Below are 20632 nucleotides of genomic sequence, written 5' to 3'. Positions count from 1 at the left end.
GTATTTTACTCTCTAATATACAAGTGAATAAAAGTTTCTTTTATATTTATTTTTCTCTACAATTAGGATTCATCAAAACCTCTCTTTCTTCATTACGATTACGTGCGATTACGTACGCTACATTAAAGCATCACATCAGACAAGGAATATTCATCTTCATTTACTGTAATACCAATCTCAAGCGACGGTGGTGATGGCAACGACAGCGGTGGAGGGCAACGACGACAATGTGGAGGGCAGCTCAAAAGCGGAGCGCGGTGGTGGAATCAATAAGCAGAGAAACGAACAAGAACAGTGGTGAAGAAAGCACACAAGAACCTAAAACAATGTCAATGGAAGAATGAGCAATGAGGGTGGAGGGTGGGGGAAGAATAAACAGAGAACGAAAGCAGAAGAATAAGCAATGGAAGAACTTACAAAGGCAGTAAATGAAGAGAGTTGAAATGAAATGGAGAGAGCGCAAAAAAGAAATGGACTCGTAGAGAACAAAAGGGTAAGTAGCGCGGGCTTAATTAGGGTAATAACAGGGCTATAGACGGCAGTTGTAGGGTAAAATCGTCGTCTATCTCTAAATGCATCCCAATATACAACGATTTTATGAAAACCACTATATATTATACAATGATAGACGACAGTTAGACCCCGCAATAATCGTCTATTCCTTCTGTGATTTAAATAGAAAGCAGTTGTAAGAGGAATCACCATTTATTTACCTGATTTAATTTAAAAATGTTACTATGTTTTGATGGATACTATTTGAGAGTGAAATGCAATATATTAGTTATCGTAAACTAGCGTTTTTGCCCTAGTGAAAGTTTATATATGGAGAAATGTGAAAAATGAGTTTGGAAAAGAAGTGAGAGAAAATCACATAAAAGTGAGGAGCTTCTTAACAAGTTGGACTCCGCTTATGTTTATAATTTCTGTCGCGAACTACTTTTAATTGTGACAATCCAATCCAAAACCTATTTAAATCAGTGATTTCACTGTAAAGTAATTCATATATATTTACAAAAGTAACTAACGATAAATTTTTATTAGAAAGAATATATAGAAGTAAAAGCTACTTTTAATTCATGTGTTAATTTTTTTATGAATAGAGAAAAATGAGATAAGTAATTTGCGTGCCGTTTTAGGAGTATAAAATTAAAACAATTATTCGTAGCAGAGATAAGTCATTGGTCTATGTGTGGAGACTTTTGTGGGTTTTTTAATAGGGTCATCTTTTTTTTTTCTTTTTAACAAAATAGAGTTGCTTTTAATATGTTATGTGATAACATAATTTTATTGTAAGAAAATAAAAATAAAATACAATTTCTGTGTCACCTTGTTTTTGTTACAATAAAATCTTAAAACATTAATGTAATTTCTTTACAATAATTTTGTGTTATGTTAGAACAACTTTCTCAATCTCGTAGTAGTTTGAAAAACGACTTCATTTTAGTGATAATAAAGAAAATTTGTCCCGTACTGTTAAAAGAACCGACTTTTGTGGGGTAACCAAAATTTGAGTACTCCGCATCCAATTTTGTTGTTGCTGTGTATGTTTGTTTAAGAAAAGAATTATGGTTTTTTGACCTATGGGGAAAAGGAAAAGTGTCTTATGGTTAGAAAAAGACGTATTATATCAATTAATTATTTTCCCTTTTGGAAAAAGATGTCTTATAATCTAGAGGCCTAGGCACTATCCATCCGGATTGATAAAAAAAAGTGACATTTGATAAAGGATGGCAGTTTGCAAAACGAAAGGTTGAGGTAAATCCAACCTTTGATGGTGTAGAGTGACCTTAAAACAATGTCTTATCCCATGCCATTAACAAAATATGGAACAATGGTTTAAGCTGTAATCCCCGTTTATCATTTCAAAGACATTATTGAGTCCCCTCTTAATGAAATCTATGAAAATATCCAAAGGCAATTGAAACGAATGTTTCATCCCTCAAGTCATCCAAAACCTACAACTCTCGTCTTTGTGAGTTCTTGTCAAACATGTAAAACAAAAGAAATGTTACTTTTGCCAATAACACATTTAAAAGACAGAGATTTATAATTGTGATTTAATCAATGTAATTTTAAAAGAAAAATGTGTAGAAAAAAATGGATTATCAATAATATATCATGGTTATTTTAAAATTGTTCTATTTGAGAAAAAAATATTATTTTTCCAATTATAATTTGGGACAGAATCTATCATCACTCTGAAATAAAAACTAGAAAATAAAATCAAAGAACCATTTTTTTTCTCCTGATCTGGATAGGTTTGACTATTCAAGAACAAATGTTCCTCAAGATTCTAGTTGAAGCAGATCTGCAAGCAGCTTAAATTTAGTTAAACTGGAAAAAAGAAGTTTCTGAAACGGACGTTATATTATTCAACCAATAGTTACCTTAATCCAAGAAATTAGGAAACGTAAAAAGAAATTATAGGTCCCATCTCCCTAGAGTAACAGAAGCTAAAACAATCTTCTAAGGGTATTAAAAAAAAATGAACCGTTATTTGCCTACTGAATAACCTATAATAAATAATTCATCTCACAGGAAAATAACCTAAAAATGAAAAGAGCAATGATATATGGACAACTTGCTCCACTATACAACTCTTCATTTATGATATAAAAAAGGATATTTTTGTCATTTCATACAAAAAGTTGAAATTTTAGGTAAAGAAAAAGAGTTGTATACTGGAATAAGGTTGTCATTGTATCATTTTCCTATACCTGTACGTGTTCTTGTGCAGTGAAAGAGCGAAAACACAAGAATAATTATATTTCCTGACATCCAAGGCAAAGCTCCAAAGCAATAGGAAGTAACTAGAAATTTGAATCATCCATACAATTGTTGCGATGATTATGATAGAGCACTGAGTCGGTTATAGAGGTAACAGTATCTGAAATGACTTTGTATATGGTTTCGACTGATTCAGGAGCGATATATGGCCTAGTAGTGCAACTTTCAACTATGTGGAAGGCAATAGTTAGAAGACTTCGAGTGCTTCTATCTTCATCTCCCTCCAACCTTTCAGGAAGAATGCTAAACCCTGATGGCAGGATCATCACTTTGTCAGGGTTGGATCCGTGTATAAGACCTGCCACAGCTGCCTTGTCTAGTGGAGCATACACCACGTACGAACCTGTTGAGTCTGTGTAACTCTCTTGCACAAAACAGATTACAAGCTTCCCCTCTGAATTCTAACAACATTGCAAATAAAAGGGTTCTTTAGGTTTTCGGTTTAGTTTCAAGAGATTAATGAAAAATGAAAGATGACATTTAATGATGCTTGCTTACGTTTGCTCTCATCAGGGAAACACGATTTCCTGGATTTTGGCCCTTCAGCATCGATGCGAATTCTCGAATAGTATGTCTACGTGAAAGCGAATCCCACTGCATTTATTCAACAAAATGAAAAAAGTTATTAAGATGTTAACTTTCTCTTATGATAATGAAGATATTCTTATGATAACTTTCCAGTCACCAACCCACCACTTTCCCGTTGCTGAAGCCGCCGCGGGCAGCCACCATAATTTATAATATTTAAAATGGTTGAAAGAGATTATGGAGCAAAACCTTAGTTCTGGAATTCTCATGCCGAAGGAAGTTGAACAGTCGATTTGGGGAGACATCGAGCCAAACAGAAGTAGTGAAAACCACTGATGTACCTGGAGGCTTTCCAGGTTCATCCATGTTATTCTTCACCATGATTCTGACGTATGGGGAATAAGCCATTTGAGTCCATGGATTGTCTGCGGTAGAACTCATATTTCTACAAAATGTTTTCATCATTCTATCTGCCAGTTTCAGCAAACTAGTCCTCCCAGTTTGGGCTATAAGAACTGTTGATATATATCAAAAGAAACAAGCAAGTTTAATGGAAAACATACTATATATATTAGAACAAATAACAACAAGCTTGCATATACCTCCTTCATCAGCAACCAATGATGTTGCGAATAGACTTTGTAACCATTCACCATATCGAACTAAGGAATTAGTCCAACGGGTTGCGCCAAAAGCTACAGTGGAGGTGAATAGGGACCGGAAATACTGGTCCACATGACTATCTTCTGCTTCTACATGCTCCACCCATATAACCTAAAAATGAAAAACAAAGTAAAACCAGTGCCTATGGCTTTCCAAAATGAAAGCACACAAAAAAATGGTTAACTTGATGATGTTGAATCCACCTTAGAGTATCCATTAGGCATTCCAGTAATTAAGCATCCCGATGGTCTTTTCAGAAAATTGGTCGTTGGGGAAGGAAGAAATTTCTCCAATGATACATCTACGACTCCCCATGTGCTATAAGATAACTGCTTGCTGTACCTTCCAAAATAACACTCCCTAGTCAATAAAACAGGCGCAGGCAAATGAAGTTCTGTGCTCATCTGTGAAAAGGAGAGAGAGTATACATCCAAATGAGAACAACATTCGCATTTTTTTTGGGAAATTCTAATGAAAACCTTCAATAAATTTATGGTTTGGATGAAAAAAACTGATACTATTAAAATTAAATTTAGTTTAGATGTAAATCATATAACATGTTTAATTTGATCTATGCATTCTGCAATACAAAAATGTGTGACTTGGGTAAGATTGGTAATTTCAGATGCATATAAAATGTAAAAGACCAAGACTTTCTAATGTGTTCAACATAGCTACCGTTATAGGAAGAACTTACACGGCAGTTATGATGAAGTGATCGGAGTCAACTGTTTGATGTGTAATTTTAAGAAAAAGTAAACATTCTCTCCATTTTTTGTGATTTATGTGATAGAGTGTATCAATTGTCCTGTATGATGATACCTTTGGGAGAACAGAAACATCCCCTTACATACATATTCACAAGAAAAGTTACTTGTTTCTTTTTTATCTTGCATATGTTAGCAAGACTGCTGCAAACAATATTCAAAAGATTGACCTTCCATCTCATCTCTTTTGAGGTCTGAAATAAGCTTCCTTATCTGTACTAACTACCTATGTCCTATTTTGCATCAATGAAATTGATTTACTTTCATAGTCTTAAGCTGTTAACCCTCATTGACAACATCTTTTAGCATCAATGGCCTCACCAAACTTTGGAATCCAGAATTCATCACAGCTGCAGTTTTCTTTGCCATCTTTCTAGAATATTACCTCATCAACTTAATTGATATAATTGGGTTCAACACTAATTCGAGTAGAAAAACTTTCCTTTGTAATCCAAGTCCATACACTTATTTGGGTTAAATTAAAAATCTCCTGGACATCAACCTTATCGATCCTAAAGATTATGTTGTTTTTCTGCACTCAAATACTTTAAATAATAGCTACCCATACACAACACCATACTTTATTTAGATTCTTGATACCTAACCCTCCTTCTTCCTTAAATTTGCATATATTATCCACTTGACCAAGCGATTAATTGCCTAAAGTTTATTGTCCACTTTCAACATCATCCAGTTTATTGCCTAAAGTTGGATCTAGCCTAAACCTATTAGTGAAGAAAGATTTTATCTATTTTTTACCCTTGTAGGTTCCTCACACCAATTGCTACCCATTTTAACACCATTTATTGCTTTTTTAACTCTCCTCCACTTTAACAACCTATGAAAGTAACATGTATTCATATCCCCTGATTTTACCCATCTTGTCCTGATTGTTCTCTATGTAGAGCTTCCTGTTTAAAACTCATTTTGATCAAATCTTCAATGAATTATTTTCTCTTGAACCTTTCCTCCTCTTCCAATTTTTTTTCCATTTCACTAATCTCTTTCATGATTTTGTGTTTATCTTGGTGTATGTCTCCAAACACCTCCCTATTCCAATCTTTTAGATTTTTTCACAGCCTCTTTAATTTCTCTTTAAAATAAGCATCGTCTTACCTCTTATCTTGTGACTATTCACTTTTAGCTTGAAAAACTCCTCATATTCGTTATTTGACTTCCATATATCAAAATTGTGTATGTCCTCACTAAGCTAAATTCAACTTTAACACAATTTTACAATGATTAGAAATTGTTCTATCTAGTACATATTATTTGCTTCATGACCACAAATTTAACCACTCATGTGACACTAGAACTCTACTAATCTACTTTTGGATGTGTCGTTTTGGCTATTCCAACCCCTCCTTTATAAAAAAATCTCTTTATGTAACTCCATTTTATCGGACTCCTAGACCTTTATATTTATGCTCACAATCTTCATTTACTACCTTTACGATTTCCTTCTTCTGTTCTTTGTTTCATTGTTCTATCTCTCTCTTCCATATTTAAAATACTACCCCTGTTTTTCATATTCTACTTGCCTCAAGAGGTCAATATCTAATAATAAGAGCCTATTACAATTTTTAATATCATTATCAGGAAAAGAATTACTTAGCATGTGAATGACCTTAACTAAAAATGTTACTCACCCTTGGACACAATTTCCTTTATTGAATGTTGCAGTTTTTTTTGTGCGTAATTTGCTTCGTTCCCCTCTTGCTAAGCATTCCACCACGGTTAAAAGACTCTGGATCTAATTTCTTCATGTGCCAATGATTTTCATGAGTGGACATTCACCATTTTCTGATACAACTTCTATACTTAATGTTTTATCTTTCAATTTTGGCTGTGAATCTCCTCTTCCATCCTCCACTAACTCCTCTGCCTCGCCATCATGTAGAGTATCAGCTTTATGTATCATGTTAACCTCCGATTCGTCAATTCTGACTTCCGGGGTTAGCTCATCCGTTTCGCTCCCGAAAGACTTCTCCAAATTATATCTCTAATGTATGGTGTGAACATTTCTGGCATTGCGACACGAACAACAAACTGGACTACGTTGACTCTTCATTTCCATTTGGAAAATGTATTTGAGACCCTGTACACATAGAGTATTCATGTACATTGGGCCTCATATAGCCCAGAGAATGTTTTCTTCAGCAAAATCATTGAACACAGAACACTCAAATTCTGAGCGCTTGATTCGGCTACACTTACATTCTTTGCACACTATCTTCCTCTCATATGCTTTACACTAAGGACTGTGTCCTCTTAAGAAATCGTGGTGAACCAGCACATATCTAGGGAATCTACTGACCTCCATGTGTGTACTTGAATCTTAAGGAAGCACTATACTCTTTCACTATGGCATTAGGTAGCTTGGGAAACATGTACATCACATTTTGGGATCAAGCATACCCAGAATGCACGTTCCACTAAATAATCAAAAGGCCTAATTTTTCAGCGAAAAAGAAACCAACTTTGAAGGCTCTGTTTTAGGAAGTGAAGGGTAATTTTAAATTTGCAACAAAAGATAATCTGAGAAATAAGAGAATATTGATAGATTATATACTTTGTACCGTTTGTGGGTGAAGGGAAGAAACTATGAACAACTTATTGTTTAGTTGTGAGACATGGCAGAATGCAAGGCTAACTGCAGCCAGGAAAGGGCAGCAGGTGTTATTTAAGTATGGAACTTTGTTTGGTTATGTTTAGTGTTTCATGTCTCTGCAAATGGTAGGACGATGTGTAATGCAAAATGTCTGATACCAATTGGTTTAAGGGTTTCTTTTATCAAACATATTCAGATATTATTCATGTCGATATTTTCCAATCAATTTTTCCTTTCTTCGTCACAAATTGGCTTCTTCCTAACCAAACTATAATATGTATTTTAATTCCCATAAAGGAAGGACTTGGAAACATTAATAAATATAGATATATAGCTTTAGCTATTTTCCAGTTCAAAATTATCACTAAAGTTTCGGTTGAGACCAGCGTTGATTGCTATTGAGACCATTTTTGTGAACATACTTAACAAGCGTGTTTTTTTGGCACCTGGCTCTTAAAATTGACATTAATAGGACATATCGCATCCTGGATTGACATTTTCTTATGAAATGTTTTAAAACAATTTAAGTTTAGTGACATCTTTTGTCAATCGGTGCACATTACTTTAAGTTTTGCCAAACTAACTATTTTCATTAAGGATAAATCGATATGTTTTTTTTTTTCATTAAGGGATTGTCTTGTCATTCTCGTTTTGGATCTGGTCTTGTTTTGTTGATCAAGTCCGTTTAATTTTTATGGTTTTTTCTCTTTTATTTTCATCTATTAATTTCAAACTACTTTGTCACAAATGTCTATTGTGGGTTCTACTTCGTCTAGTACTCCTTCATTTGATACCTCCATGTTATTTTCAATTCATTTCTTATATGGTATGAGGATCTCTAGTTTCACTCTTTTTGTTGCACATATAGGTACATTTTTTGCTGACCTCAGTCATACTTCCTTTGGCCGCTGGACTCTAGACTCAGGTGCCATAAATCACATTTCTGATAACAAATATTCTTTCTCTTTCTTGTCTAATATGGGTTATTTACCTTCTATTTCTATTACCATGACCAATGGATGTAAGGTCTCATCACATGGTCTTGTTCTATTAATCTTTTTTTGTTTTTATCTATTGATAATATTCTTTAGGTTCATGGATCTCTGCTAACAAAATATGTTCCTGGTCTCCAATTACTCAAACGGTCCAACCGCAACCCAATTACTCTCCAACAGTCCAACTGACTCAAGACTCCACTTTGAGGATAAAATGTTTTATGGGGCGGATAGTATTGTTAGGACAGACCCAATAGACAGTCCAAACTCACCTATTTAGGTGACATGGTTTCTCTGAATGAAGGGAAAAAAGAAGTTTTATAGTAAATCCTAGTTTTAATATCTCAGAGTGTACCTTAGGACTTAGTTTTAGTATAGAATAGGTAGTTGTTCTCTATCATCATGTTCTTGTTCTCTATCATCATGTTGTTGTCAAGTGCTTATGGAAAGGTTTAAGGAGTGCAGAAGTGAAGGGGTTCTTTATGTAGGTAATGCAGGCTCAACCGTGGGAATCTATTTGGCAGAATGTATGTGTAGCTAATTAGAAGGGGATCTAGGGTAGTATAATAGGCAGCAGGAAAAAGGCTGTTTTTTTATGTAGTTGATGCAGAACCATCTGTGAAAGGGGCTTATGTAGTTGCTGTATAGTTTAATATAATTATGCAGCAATTAGGGAGCATTGGTGATGATGTTACAAGGGTCAACAAGCACCAAGAAAACGGTTACCAAACGGATACCAAATGGATGGGAGAAAGTATACTAGTTTTGTATGTTCGGTGTTGCACACGGAATTGTTTTCAGCTCTTGACCTTTGGAGAAAGCTGAAATTTTGTGTAGGGAACAATGTGGCTCTCTGCATAATTATGCATTTCTGACTGATGCCTTATTCTGCATGGAAGAAGTCTTTGACAAGGGACTAAAACCGCTAAGCACACGGACAAGCATTGGAATGAAGAATGTCAGACTAGTGTTCTGTTTTTTGAGGAAAGACAATCAAGGCAGTGCTTTCGTTTGCCATTATCTTTTTTGCAGGTATGCTGTCAAAAGGGAATTATGCAGTTTATGTTGCATAATTATGCAGCAAGCATAACAATCCAAATATTTGTTATGTTCATAATTGTAATCATTGTTTTGGATTCTATGAACTTTGTGAGTTGGTTGGTTATTGTATAAGGGTTGGAACACTCTTCAAGTATCAATTTTAATTTATTTATTCTTTGTAAAAAAAAATTGTTGATTGTATTCTGAGATTTGCAAATCTGATGCTTACGGAGTTTGAGAATAAGTTCTATAATGAAACTTCAATGTTAGATTGGTTAGGAGTTGGTGTCTTTTAAAGCATTTCTCATTTCGAAGATCTTTCATGACAAACTTCCTATAAATGAGAATCTTAGGAGGAAAGGTTATTTTTGTGTGTCCATGTGAAACTTATAATAGCTAAATTGAAGAGCAAAAGATATAAGGTAATAGCTAAATTGAGTGTTGAAGCAGAATTCAAGCAATGACTCAAGGAATATACGAACTTATGTGGTTGAAAATTATATTGGAAAACCAAAAATTAAAATGACTTATGAGATTATATTGTGATAATAAATTTACGATTAGTGTAGCCATAACCCAATACAAGATGATAGAACTAAACATAGAGATGGATATAAACATTTTATCAGGAAAAAGCTACACGGTAACTTGATTTGCATCCATGTGTCCACTCAGAATCAACTTGCAGACTTACTCACCAAATAATTGAATTGCATCTTGAGGATAAGAGTGTCAAAATCATGTTGTTTATAATGCATTTTATAAAGTTTTATATTTATCCTACAAAATTTTATTCTTTATTATAATTGTGTCATGTTATTAATACTTATATTATGTATTTAGAAACAATTCTATATTTCTTTAAAATGAACTCCCTATATTTCATGAAATAATCATCATACTCATGTATTTATAGATTCAAGACTTCATAATTGAAATAAAAAAATAATATTATTCTTTTTTGATAAGAACAGTATACTTCTTCCATGATAGACTTTTAATTTCTAACTTTAAAAGAAAGGGTAGCATTCTGAACTTACCACGTGCAATTTGTTATCATAGCTTCCCTCCGTTCCTACCAAAGTTCCTACGATCGTTGCTTTGGAGACAATATTGTAAAACACTTCAGACCATTGATTCTGGTTAACATCCAACAAAAAGAGCCCAAATATATCAGCAAATGAGACATAAATGATCAAATGGCTTTATACAAACACTGTATTTTGAGAAAAATAAAATATTATGCATCTGGTACTTCAACTCATGCATATAACCACTCATTTACCATAGATCTATTATGGACCCTTTAGTCTTTATTCACTACTATTTGGTACAACTTATCATTTATAATGAGACTTTTACCCAAAATTTGTATCTACTAACAAAAGTATGTGATTTCTAATGTTATTTTTATTTTTTACAACAATTGTACATTTTCAACAAAAATAAATAAATTAGTGACACTTTACATTTTCTTATCTTTAACATATTTATAGTTTGGATTTGACTCTCCGATTGTAACTATGTTTTAATGTTGATTTTTTTGTTGTTATTAAAACTGAAGATATAAATATGAACTATGGGTTGGATTAAGATGTAAATAATATTAATTAGTAGATAAATTTTCATAGAAAAATCCTAAATTGAGTAAAGTATCCGGACCTTCCTATTAAGAAAAACGAATAATCATTGCTTGGCTTTTGATAATTTTTTAAAATAAGCTCATATTCAAAATAGGTTGGTTCTTTCTGCGTCTCCATAGTTTCTTCTTGCACCACATATATATTAAAATATCAAAAATACTTTTTATTCTACTGATGTTTTTTATTTTGGAATTGGTGATTTGAAAAAACTCCAAATTATAGAATTTAGAAGATATAAAAAATAACTTATGGATTCTATAAACCAAAATGTGTTTCTTTAAAAAAAAAATATTATAGATTATAAAATTTGAAAGGTGTTTTCGGTTAATTTACACATGAATTGTAGAATTCGAAAGATATTTTTAAATATACTTTATGGATTTTACAATCTGAAATGTGTAAATAAATAAAAAAAAAATCAAATGATAGAATTCGGAAGGTATTTCTAGATCTTGAAATACATTTTAGATTCTACAATCTGAAATGTATTTTTTAAGGATAAAATGATATTTTCGTTTAACTTAGGGTGCCAAAAGAAATTATGGAAATGGAGGAAGAAACTGTCCTCAATATTTTGAATTTAAAAATCACTTAAAAGTAACTTTAAGATGCTTTGAATTAGTTACCAATTACTTTATTAAAATCAATTTAGGAGGGATAAGAGTTGATAAGACATTACAAGAAAATCATCAAATAGAAACCAATTTTTAGAAACCAAAATAATTAGTTACAATAGTAACTAAATTAGAGACCATTTTAGAAACTAAAACAAAAATTGGTTTCTAAATTAGTTTCTATTATTTTCTATTATGGTTAAATAGTTTCTAAATTGGTATCTAATTAGCAACAAAGGTTTTATCTACCATTATTTAGTTTCTAAATTTAGTCTCTAAAACCTTGGTTGCTAATTAGAGACCAATTTAGAAACTATTTAACATTAATAGAAAATAATAGAAACTAATTTAGAAACCAATTTTTTTTTTTAGTTTCCAAAATGGTCTCTAATTTAGTTACTATTGCAACTAATTATTTTGGTCTCTAAAAATTGGTTTCTATTTCATGATTTTCTTGTAGTGAGACTTCTTAGGATAAACATGCAATAATCCGGTAAACAAATGAGCATATTGTTAATGGGTCAATCATAGGGGTTAATGTAAGAAAAAGTCATCTTTAGGATTATGTTATACAAAATATTAGTAAGATATTTATTAACTGAAAAGGAAACATTTATCATTTGGAGAAGTCTAGTACTCATAAAAGTTGTCCTCAATGTGTCCTTCAAATACCAAGTTGGGTAGAAGGATATTATAATATAAAGAGAGTTTGTGGGGGCTGGAACTAGGGAGCAAAAGGGAAAAAAAGTTGCTTGGGTAAACTGAAAAATACATGTTTGTTTAGAAACCTAGGACTCTTAAGCATAAAAGATTTAAAATTGTTTAATAAAGCTTTAGGTTGTGCAGATGGAAGTGTATATTAACTACAAAAAAATCAAGGTAGGTCGAACATGATTCTTAAATCTAAATATGGGGTTTGGATATTAATTTAAGAAAGTTGGGGAAATATTGGAGGAAGAAGTTGGTGTCAATGCAGAACAATCTCTGCAACAACAAGCAGGAAGAGCATAGTCATATGATGCTCAAACAGTACAGTTTTATAATATTGCAATGGTTGAGTTCCAAAAAAGTAGACTTAATTGGACTAGAATATTTGCAATTTGTTTTTGTCAAAGGATGATCCAAAGGATAGTTGCATGTTGTAGTGTTGAAGGCCTCAAAGTGGTTTTAGTTAACTTTAAATAGGTTGTAGTCCTCCATATATTTTTCTGTTCTTTTTTTTTTAGGTTTTCTACAAGGGTTGACATACTTCTAAAAGTGTTTTTTTTTTATTTAACTTGTTTATTACTGATAAAAAAAAATAGATTGATTTTACCATAATATATTTTGAAAAGTGGGATGGATAAATTAATCAAATTTATCTCTATTGAATGTGTGTGAAAACATTAAATTAATTTTAAATATTATAGGTACTCATACAGTCTGGATATCCATGGCAGCACAACAATGTAATGGGCAGAACAAATTTCATGTGATATCAGGAATTTGCAGGACATAATAAAACAAAATTGGCTGAATGACACAAATTAAAGCCTATGAAATGTTATATTAATGTTTTAAATAATATCTGCATATTTTTGTTCCTTAATTCAGTGGATGAGAATTTGTATATATGCGGTAATATTTATTAAACCAATATCATACTTAAACATTCTAGATAGAATTCATACTCCTAAGCTTGTGCAGGTATAACTCAACCATACGAAAAAGATAATCAATTGGGAAGAGGATCAACAATATCCAAAATCAAGCAAGGACATGTTATGAAGCAAAAAGAGCATAAAACACAATGCAACAAGCAAATGAGTTTATTTAAGAGGTTTGTTTTTTTTTTTTCTGTAACAACTTGAAATTCAAATGATTCTAACATTTGGGAAGGGTGAAAAACCATAATTAGAAAAACAAGAAATAAGAATCTAAGAAAAAATAATAAACAAAATCTCTTTTATGTGAGGTTTCAACAAAAGTCACTAATATGAAAAAACAATATTATTTTTAAGTATTATGAAAAAACAATTTCTTATACGTCGTTAAACTTGTGAGTGCATATGCCTATACCATTTTATCAATTGAGAAATAAGCCAAATCAAATTAGGAAGTGTATGCATGAAGAAGGAAAAGGATGAAAAAAATAACTCACCACATCCATGAGCAATTCAACAATGCATATTGGGGCCATGTTGATATATGCTATATCTCTTGAACCTTCAGTTTGTGTATGTGGAGTTACAGTGGGAGTTACAGTTGATGTTGGAAGCTCAGTTTGATGTGTGTCAAAGCTTGGTAAATTTTGAGACTCTCCAACCTCCATCAACTTAACAATCTCCCTTAGGGTGGTATCAACCTCACCAAATTGCCTCAAATATTCAATATTATTTAGAATCTCACACCCATTGTTTGTCTCCCGCTGCCATAAAGGGTGCCCTGCAATGCCTATCTTTGACAACTCATCCATGCCACAAAATGCATGCTCAATGATTCCAGTTCTTATTGGCTCAGTGTATATTGAAAATCCTAAAAGAAGGTCACTGGCTCGATCTATACTCATTAACACCTCTTTAGAACTTGTATCCAATATAGTATCATTAGCATCTACAAATTGTTGAGAAGCCAATGCCCATGATCCACACCCATTATTGTTTTGTAAGATATCATTCTGAGAACATAAAGAAAGCATTAGCGGTGAGTTGTTAAAACAATTGACAAATCTTCATCAATTCATGAAGTTCTGATATACAATCTATAGTCATAAAGTCTGTTACCAAATAAAAATAACCCAACTTTTCATCACAGGCTATTCAGCATCTACCGGAGGAAAAAAAAGATGGAAAAAAACTTTAGAAAAGAAAAGGTAATTGATTGCCTTGATAAGAGAATAAGAACTATGGACTGTATATCAAGATAAGTGTTTTTTAGCAAATACATGCACATCCTTGTTTCTCATAAACAACTAAATCAGTTTATTATAGGAATTTTGTTAAATTCAAATTCTTACCTCCTCCTGATTCAGAGATTTGAAGAAAATGATTACTTTTAGGGTAACCTCAAACATTGCAAATTGGATGAAGATTGTATAAATTTCAAAATTAATTTACCTCATAATTCACTTCGAGATCCTTAACTACTATCTGAGAATCAGGCATTCCTTCCTCATCCATGGTGATAACCTGTAATTGTTGCTATATTATAAATTATATAATGTTACCGCAAAAAAAAAAAGTATCTTCATAATAAAACCCTACTTCATACAAAAATCACTTACATTTGAGATGTGACAAGAGAAAACCAAGGGAACTTGATCACCAATACTAGGATTGAGACTCAAAAGTATGGATTGTTAACAACATTTGAAATATCTCCTGATACTGGAATAAAACTTTAGAAAACGGTTCCATTTATTCCACAGAAACCCATCCCGCAATTCATCTCTTAAAGTTTTAAAATTAGCAATCAAGGATGAGAACACACATCCCTCAGGGTCACGGTCGTCGTGATTTTGTCTGTAGAATACATCCCAGCTCCTTTGATTATACAACGTTCTTCTTCTCCAACTTCCCAAATGATTATGGTGAGATGGACATACTCAAAATCTTCCAAAAATGGGCAAGGGTGAAAGAAGTCTTCATTTCATGTAGGCTAAACAAGTGGGGCAGAAGATTTGGGTTTGTGCGATTTTTTGAAGTAAGAAATGCTGGAAATCTGGAGAGGGAGCTTGACCAAATATATGTAGGGAATAGAAAGCTCTATGTGAATATCCCAAAGTATTGTCGCCAAACTGGAGAGGAAGGAGGATAGGAGCGTGGACAAGGTGAGGACGATGGACCGTGGGAAGAACAAGGTGGAGGAAGCGGAGGGGAATGCTCTCAAGTAAGGTAAGGAGGACTGACTGGGTGGAAAAAAAGGGGAATAAAACCTTTGTTGATGTTGTTAAAGGTCATGCAAGAGGGGAATGGAAGGGTCAAGATTCTAAGATTCTTCAGCAGTCCCTGCCGTGGATGAAAAAAAGTGTAGTAGGTCAATATGTTGATGGGCTGGACTTTGATAAGCTGAGTGAAGAATTTGTAAAATGGGGCATGAACATGATAAGAGTAAGACCTAGCCCTCCTAACACCAAGAGAATGGGAGAATATGGAGGAGTTGATAAAGCTAAACAGAGTTTGGTTCGATAGTTTGTTTGTTAGTTTAAAGATTTGGACGAAAATGGTAGTAGCGAGCCAAAAAGTAGTATGGGTGAAGTGTTATGGCCTTCCTATCTCCCTTTGGAATGAAGAATGCTTCAGAAGAGTGATTGCGGAAGCAGCGAAGTTGATGTCAATCGATAAATCTACGTTGATGTGGGATAACCTGGAATTTGCTCGACTACAAGTTTGTATCGAGAATCATCGGTATGTAAGGTTGGTGAAAAAGATGAGGATTACTGGACATATGTTATCCTCCTTGAAGAGGACATCCAGTGTCCACTGTTGATTGTTGCAATGGCCACCTCTACACCAGTGATTCTTTAGATAGTGTATCGTCCTCTGAAACGTACGTGGAAGAATCCTCCTTCTCCGAGAATAGTGGAGAGGAGGAGAATAATCATTGGGACGGGGAGGAACTCTGGTCAAAGGGAAAGGCAGTGGGAGGAAGAGAGGAGGTAGGTGGGGATTGGACGGTACAGATGTCAAAGGCCAGTTTTGGGGCTTCTTCCTCAGAAAACAGAACAAGTCAGTGGAAAGGTGAAAATTCATACACCAATGAAGGAAAGGAGAGGTAGAATGTATTTGCAGGATCTGTTTTTGACAACCAAGATGACAAAGTAGATGGGGTTACTCTTAATAGCCTTACCACTTTCGCAGGTTTGGCGAAAAAAGAGAAAGTCGTCGAAGGTAGTCTTTGTCAGATGGGAACCAAAGTGGAGTTGGGCCAAGAAGGGAAGATGGAGGCCCAATTAGATGATGGGCAGGTATTAACGGGTGAAGATGGTTTCGGGTATGGACCAAATCAAATGGGGCCCGGGCTGGAGTTAGACGAAGGAAAGACCCATGAAGCAAGCTATGAGTTGACACGTGGTTCGTAGGAGAACGCTGCAAACGAGTCAAACATATCTGCATCCCCTGGTTCGGCGAGTGAGCCAAACATAGTGAAGAAGGGCTGGAAGGAAGAAGGCCAGCAGTATTGTCGTAGTCATTTTGAAGGTCGTGAAATATTATTAGAAGAAGGGGCTCCTTGCACAAGTTCTGGAGTTATACCTTACGCGGAAGACAACGAAATGACCGGGGAAAGTGCACCGAAAACCCTCCCACGCCGCTGTAAAACCAAAAATCTAGTGGAGTTGGGAGTATTCAATTCACAACCGACGAGATCAATAAGGTTGAGTTCACGTTTGCCACAGGCTGGAAATACCTCTTCCCATATACAAGGTACGTCGTCAACAATCATATCAGACGGGGATATTGTTAATTGTAATGTGCGATGGAGGGATTTAGAATTGCTAGTGGAACCGTCCAAGCTATGGGATATTCGCAGACAAGCAGGGATTACATGCCGCAGGGATGAGCAGGAGGTAGTCAAAGAATATATTTGTTTGGAAGAGAGAGAGACCTAGAGATAATGAAGAATGCGTAGGAGGGTAAAAAAGATGGTCTCTTATGATAATTGTCAATCTAAACATAAGAGGCTTGGGGGGAGGAACCAAAGCTAGGTACTTGAGGCACAAAATAGGGCGCGAGGAAGCGGAATTTGTGTGTCTGCAAGAAACGAAAACAAGTGAGCTTTCGGATGCTAGATGCTTCACCCTTTGGGGGGATAACAAAGTTGGCTGGATTTATAATAAAGGTGATAATGGTAGTGGTAGTCTTTTGTCCTTGTGGAATACAGAATCCTTCAGCTACGAAAGTCACGTGATGGGGAAAGGCTTTATTGCTATCTCTGGACAGCACCTGAAATCATCATCTAGATGTGTCGTGGCCAATGTGTACTCTCCATGCTCACTGAGTGGTAAGAAGACTCTACGGTTGGATTTTTCCAATGTCAAATCGGCCTCTCAAGATCTAGTATGGTGTTTGTGTGGTGATTTTAATGCTGTAAGAAACATAAGTGAAAGAAAATGGGTTAAGGAATGTGTAAGCAAGCGAGTTGAACGACTTCAATTCTTTCATTGACTCTAACCTGTTGATGGAGTTACCTATTGTAGGAAAGAATTTTATGTGGTTCAAACATGATGGCTCGGCAAAGAGTAGAATTGATAGAGTGCTTGTCTCTAAAGACAGGCTTCGGTTATGGCCTATGAGTAAACAATACATTTTAAGGAGGGAAGTTTCAAACCATTGTGCGATTGTGGTAAAGTCGGTGGAGAAAGATTGGGGCCCCAAACCCTTCAGAACAATTGATGCCTGGAACTTGGAAATGGGCTTTATCAGGATGGTAAAGGATAATTGGCAGTCCTACTCAACCCATGGGAACGAGTTAATAAAGCTCAAAGAAAAATTGAAACTCCTTAAGTTTGATCTCAAAGCATGGAATAAGGAAGTGTTTGGTAACCTTGATATTGTTAAAAGGAAGATTTTGCAGTTAATAGAGGCCCTCGACTGCGTAGATTGTGAAGGGGGCCTAATGGAAGCTGACAGGTGGAAAAGGATGGAGCTGGCAAGTCGACTAAAGGAGAATGATTTCAAACTTGAATCCCTTATCTGTCAAAAGGCTAGAGCAAACTGGTTCAAGTTTGGGGACTCGTGCACTAGGTTCTTCCACTCATTTGTGAGGTGGAGAAGAGTTAGGAACAAAGTGAAGGGTGTTCAAGTGGGGGACCAATGGTGTGAGGAACCAAGTACAATGCGACTTGAGGCGAAAAAGTTGTTTGAAGCCAGATTTAAAGAAACGAAGGACCTAGGGGTAAGACTGGATGGAGTTGAGTTTAAGTCTATTAACACGTCTGATAATGAAAACCTTCTAGCTATTTTCTCCGAGAAAGAGATTAGGGACGATGTGTGGGAATGTGAAGGTTCAAAGAGCCAGGGCCAGATGGGTTCAACTTCAACTTTCTTAAGCAAAGTTGGGAGATTTTAAAAGACGATATTGTGGCAGCGATGTCTTTCTTCCATGAGTCTGGGAGTCTCCCAAAGGGGTGTAATGCATCCTTCATTGCTCTTGTTCCGAAGGTTAGGGACCCTATAAAGCTTTAACAATATCGTCCCATCTCTCTAGTTACAAAATCATCGCGAAGGTTTTGGCAGGTAGTTTGAAGAAGGTGTTGCCCTCTGTTATTGACGAAAGCCAATCAACTTTCTTAAAGGGTAGGGGGATTCTTGACAGTGTGCTTATGGCCGATGAAGCGATAGAGGACCTTAAGAGGAAGGGGAGAAGTGGGCTATGTCTAAAGCTGGACTTTGAGAAAGCTTATGACTCGGTCAGGTGGGACTTTCTATATGACATACTCCTTAGGATGGGTTTTAACAACAAATGGATATTGTGGATCCGAGGATGCTTGGAATCCGCATCAATGTCTGTGCTAGTCAATGGATGTCCGACGGAGGAATTTAAACCTTCAAGGGGGCTGAGACAAGGTGACCCCCTAGCACCCTTCCTTTTCCTCGTGGTTGCAGAAGGCCTGTCTGGGGTAGTAAGACAAGCCTCGAAGAACAACCTCTTGTCAGGTCTTAAGATAGGCAAGAATGAGCTAGAGGTGTGCATCCTTCAGTTCGCAAATGATACTCTTTTCCTGTGTGAAAACACCTTCAGTAATGTGGTAACCCTGAAGGCAATCTTAAAGGGTTTCAAGTTAGCATCTGGTCTGAAAATAAACTTCCACAAGTCAAAACTAGCAGGCATTAATGTGCCAAGTAATGCAGTGGTAGTCTACTCTAAGACTTTGAACTGTACTCAGATGGGGGTACCTTTTAAGTATTTGGGTCTTGAAGTAGGAGGAAACCCAAGGAAGAAACTCTTTTGGGAGCCTGTCATAACCAAGTTAAAAGCAAGACTCAGCATGTGGAAAGGGAGATTTTTATCTATGGCGGGGAGAATATGTCTTATTAACTCTGTCATATCGGCCATTCCCTTGTACTATCTATCACTTTTCAAAGCACCGGAATCGGTTTGTAAAAGTATCATTAGTATTCAAAGGAGATTCTTATGGGGATGGGAGAAAGTGAACAAGCCAATCGCATGGGTAAGATGGAAGGACGTATGTAGTCCTAGAGAGGAGGCCTGGGAATTAGAGCCATATGTATGTTCAACCATGCACTCCTAGCTAAATGGATATGGAGGTGTTTATCACAAGAGAGTGATAGGTGGAAGGAACTTTTGGACTCAAAATATGGATTAGAGTTTGGAAGCCCCCAAACACCTGTCAGGCTTCAGTCTTGGTGGTGGAGAGACCTAGCAAAGGTGTATGGGGAGGGAGGAGGAAAAGGATGGTTCCAAGAAGAAATAAGGTGGGAATTAGGATGTGGAGATAAAGTAAATTTTGGGAAGATGTCTGGGTAGGAAATTCTGACCTCAAATCTTTGTTTCTCATATTGTACTCTATGTCTCTCAACTAGGGACATACAATTGGAAAGGTCGGTGATTGGGTGGAATCGGAATGAAGATGAGGTCTTAGGTGGAGGAGAATCAGATTTGAGTGGGAAGCTTCAGTGGAAGCAGACCTCACCATGGTGTTATCCAGGGTTGTATTGAAGAAGAATATCAAGGACGTACAGGTATGGGGTAAGCAGGTATCAAGGACGTATTCTATGAAATCTGCTAATGAATGCATAACAAAGCCTGGCATAGGCTCTCAACAGGATGTGTTTAAAATTCTTTGGAAGGCAAAGGCATTTCCTAATGCAACGACAACTGCTTGGAGAGTTTTGCTGGGTAGAATGCCAACAAGACAATGCTTGAGTAGGAGAGGGGTTCTAATAAACACTATGCTATGTTCCTTTTGTAAGGTAAATGATGAATCATGCCAACATTTGTTCCTGGAGTGTAAACATGCACAACGTGTATGGTCGTTGTGTTT

The 20632-nt window shown here is 35.4% G+C and overlaps 1 protein-coding gene across 1 annotated transcript; it reads right to left on the bottom strand.

The window, feature by feature from the left end:
* Positions 1-2514: 2514 nt before the first annotated feature.
* On the bottom strand, positions 2515-14807 carry LOC137834261 (homeobox-leucine zipper protein PROTODERMAL FACTOR 2). Its single transcript, XM_090302689.1, has 8 exons — positions 14745-14807; positions 13790-14305; positions 10433-10531; positions 4182-4382; positions 3918-4089; positions 3565-3821; positions 3286-3381; positions 2515-3188 (listed from the first exon to the last, which is right to left on the bottom strand). The coding sequence occupies exons 1-8, from the start codon at positions 14805-14807 to the stop codon at positions 2811-2813; spliced, it is 1782 nt and encodes a 593-aa protein (XP_090158815.1). The 3' UTR covers positions 2515-2810.
* Positions 14808-20632: the final 5825 nt, after the last annotated feature.

Source organism: Phaseolus vulgaris, chromosome 5, assembly GCF_051622355.1.
Source record: "Phaseolus vulgaris cultivar YP4 chromosome 5, ASM5162235v1, whole genome shotgun sequence".
Lineage (NCBI taxonomy): Eukaryota > Viridiplantae > Streptophyta > Magnoliopsida > Fabales > Fabaceae > Phaseolus > Phaseolus vulgaris.
This window is presented reverse-complemented; position numbering and strand designations above follow the sequence as displayed.

Excerpts from the sequence above, each read along its gene's own strand:
- LOC137834261 (XM_090302689.1), bottom strand. The coding sequence starts at position 14,807 with ATGGATGAGGAAGGAATGCCTGATTCTCAGATAGTAGTTAAGGATCTC. Across the intron at positions 4,383-10,432 it reads ATGATAACAAATTGCACGTG|ATGAGCACAGAACTTCATTT; the intron begins GTAAGTTCAGAA and ends TCCTTTTCACAG. Across the intron at positions 3,382-3,564 it reads ATGAGAATTCCAGAACTAAG|TGGGATTCGCTTTCACGTAG; the intron begins GTTTTGCTCCAT and ends GAATAAATGCAG.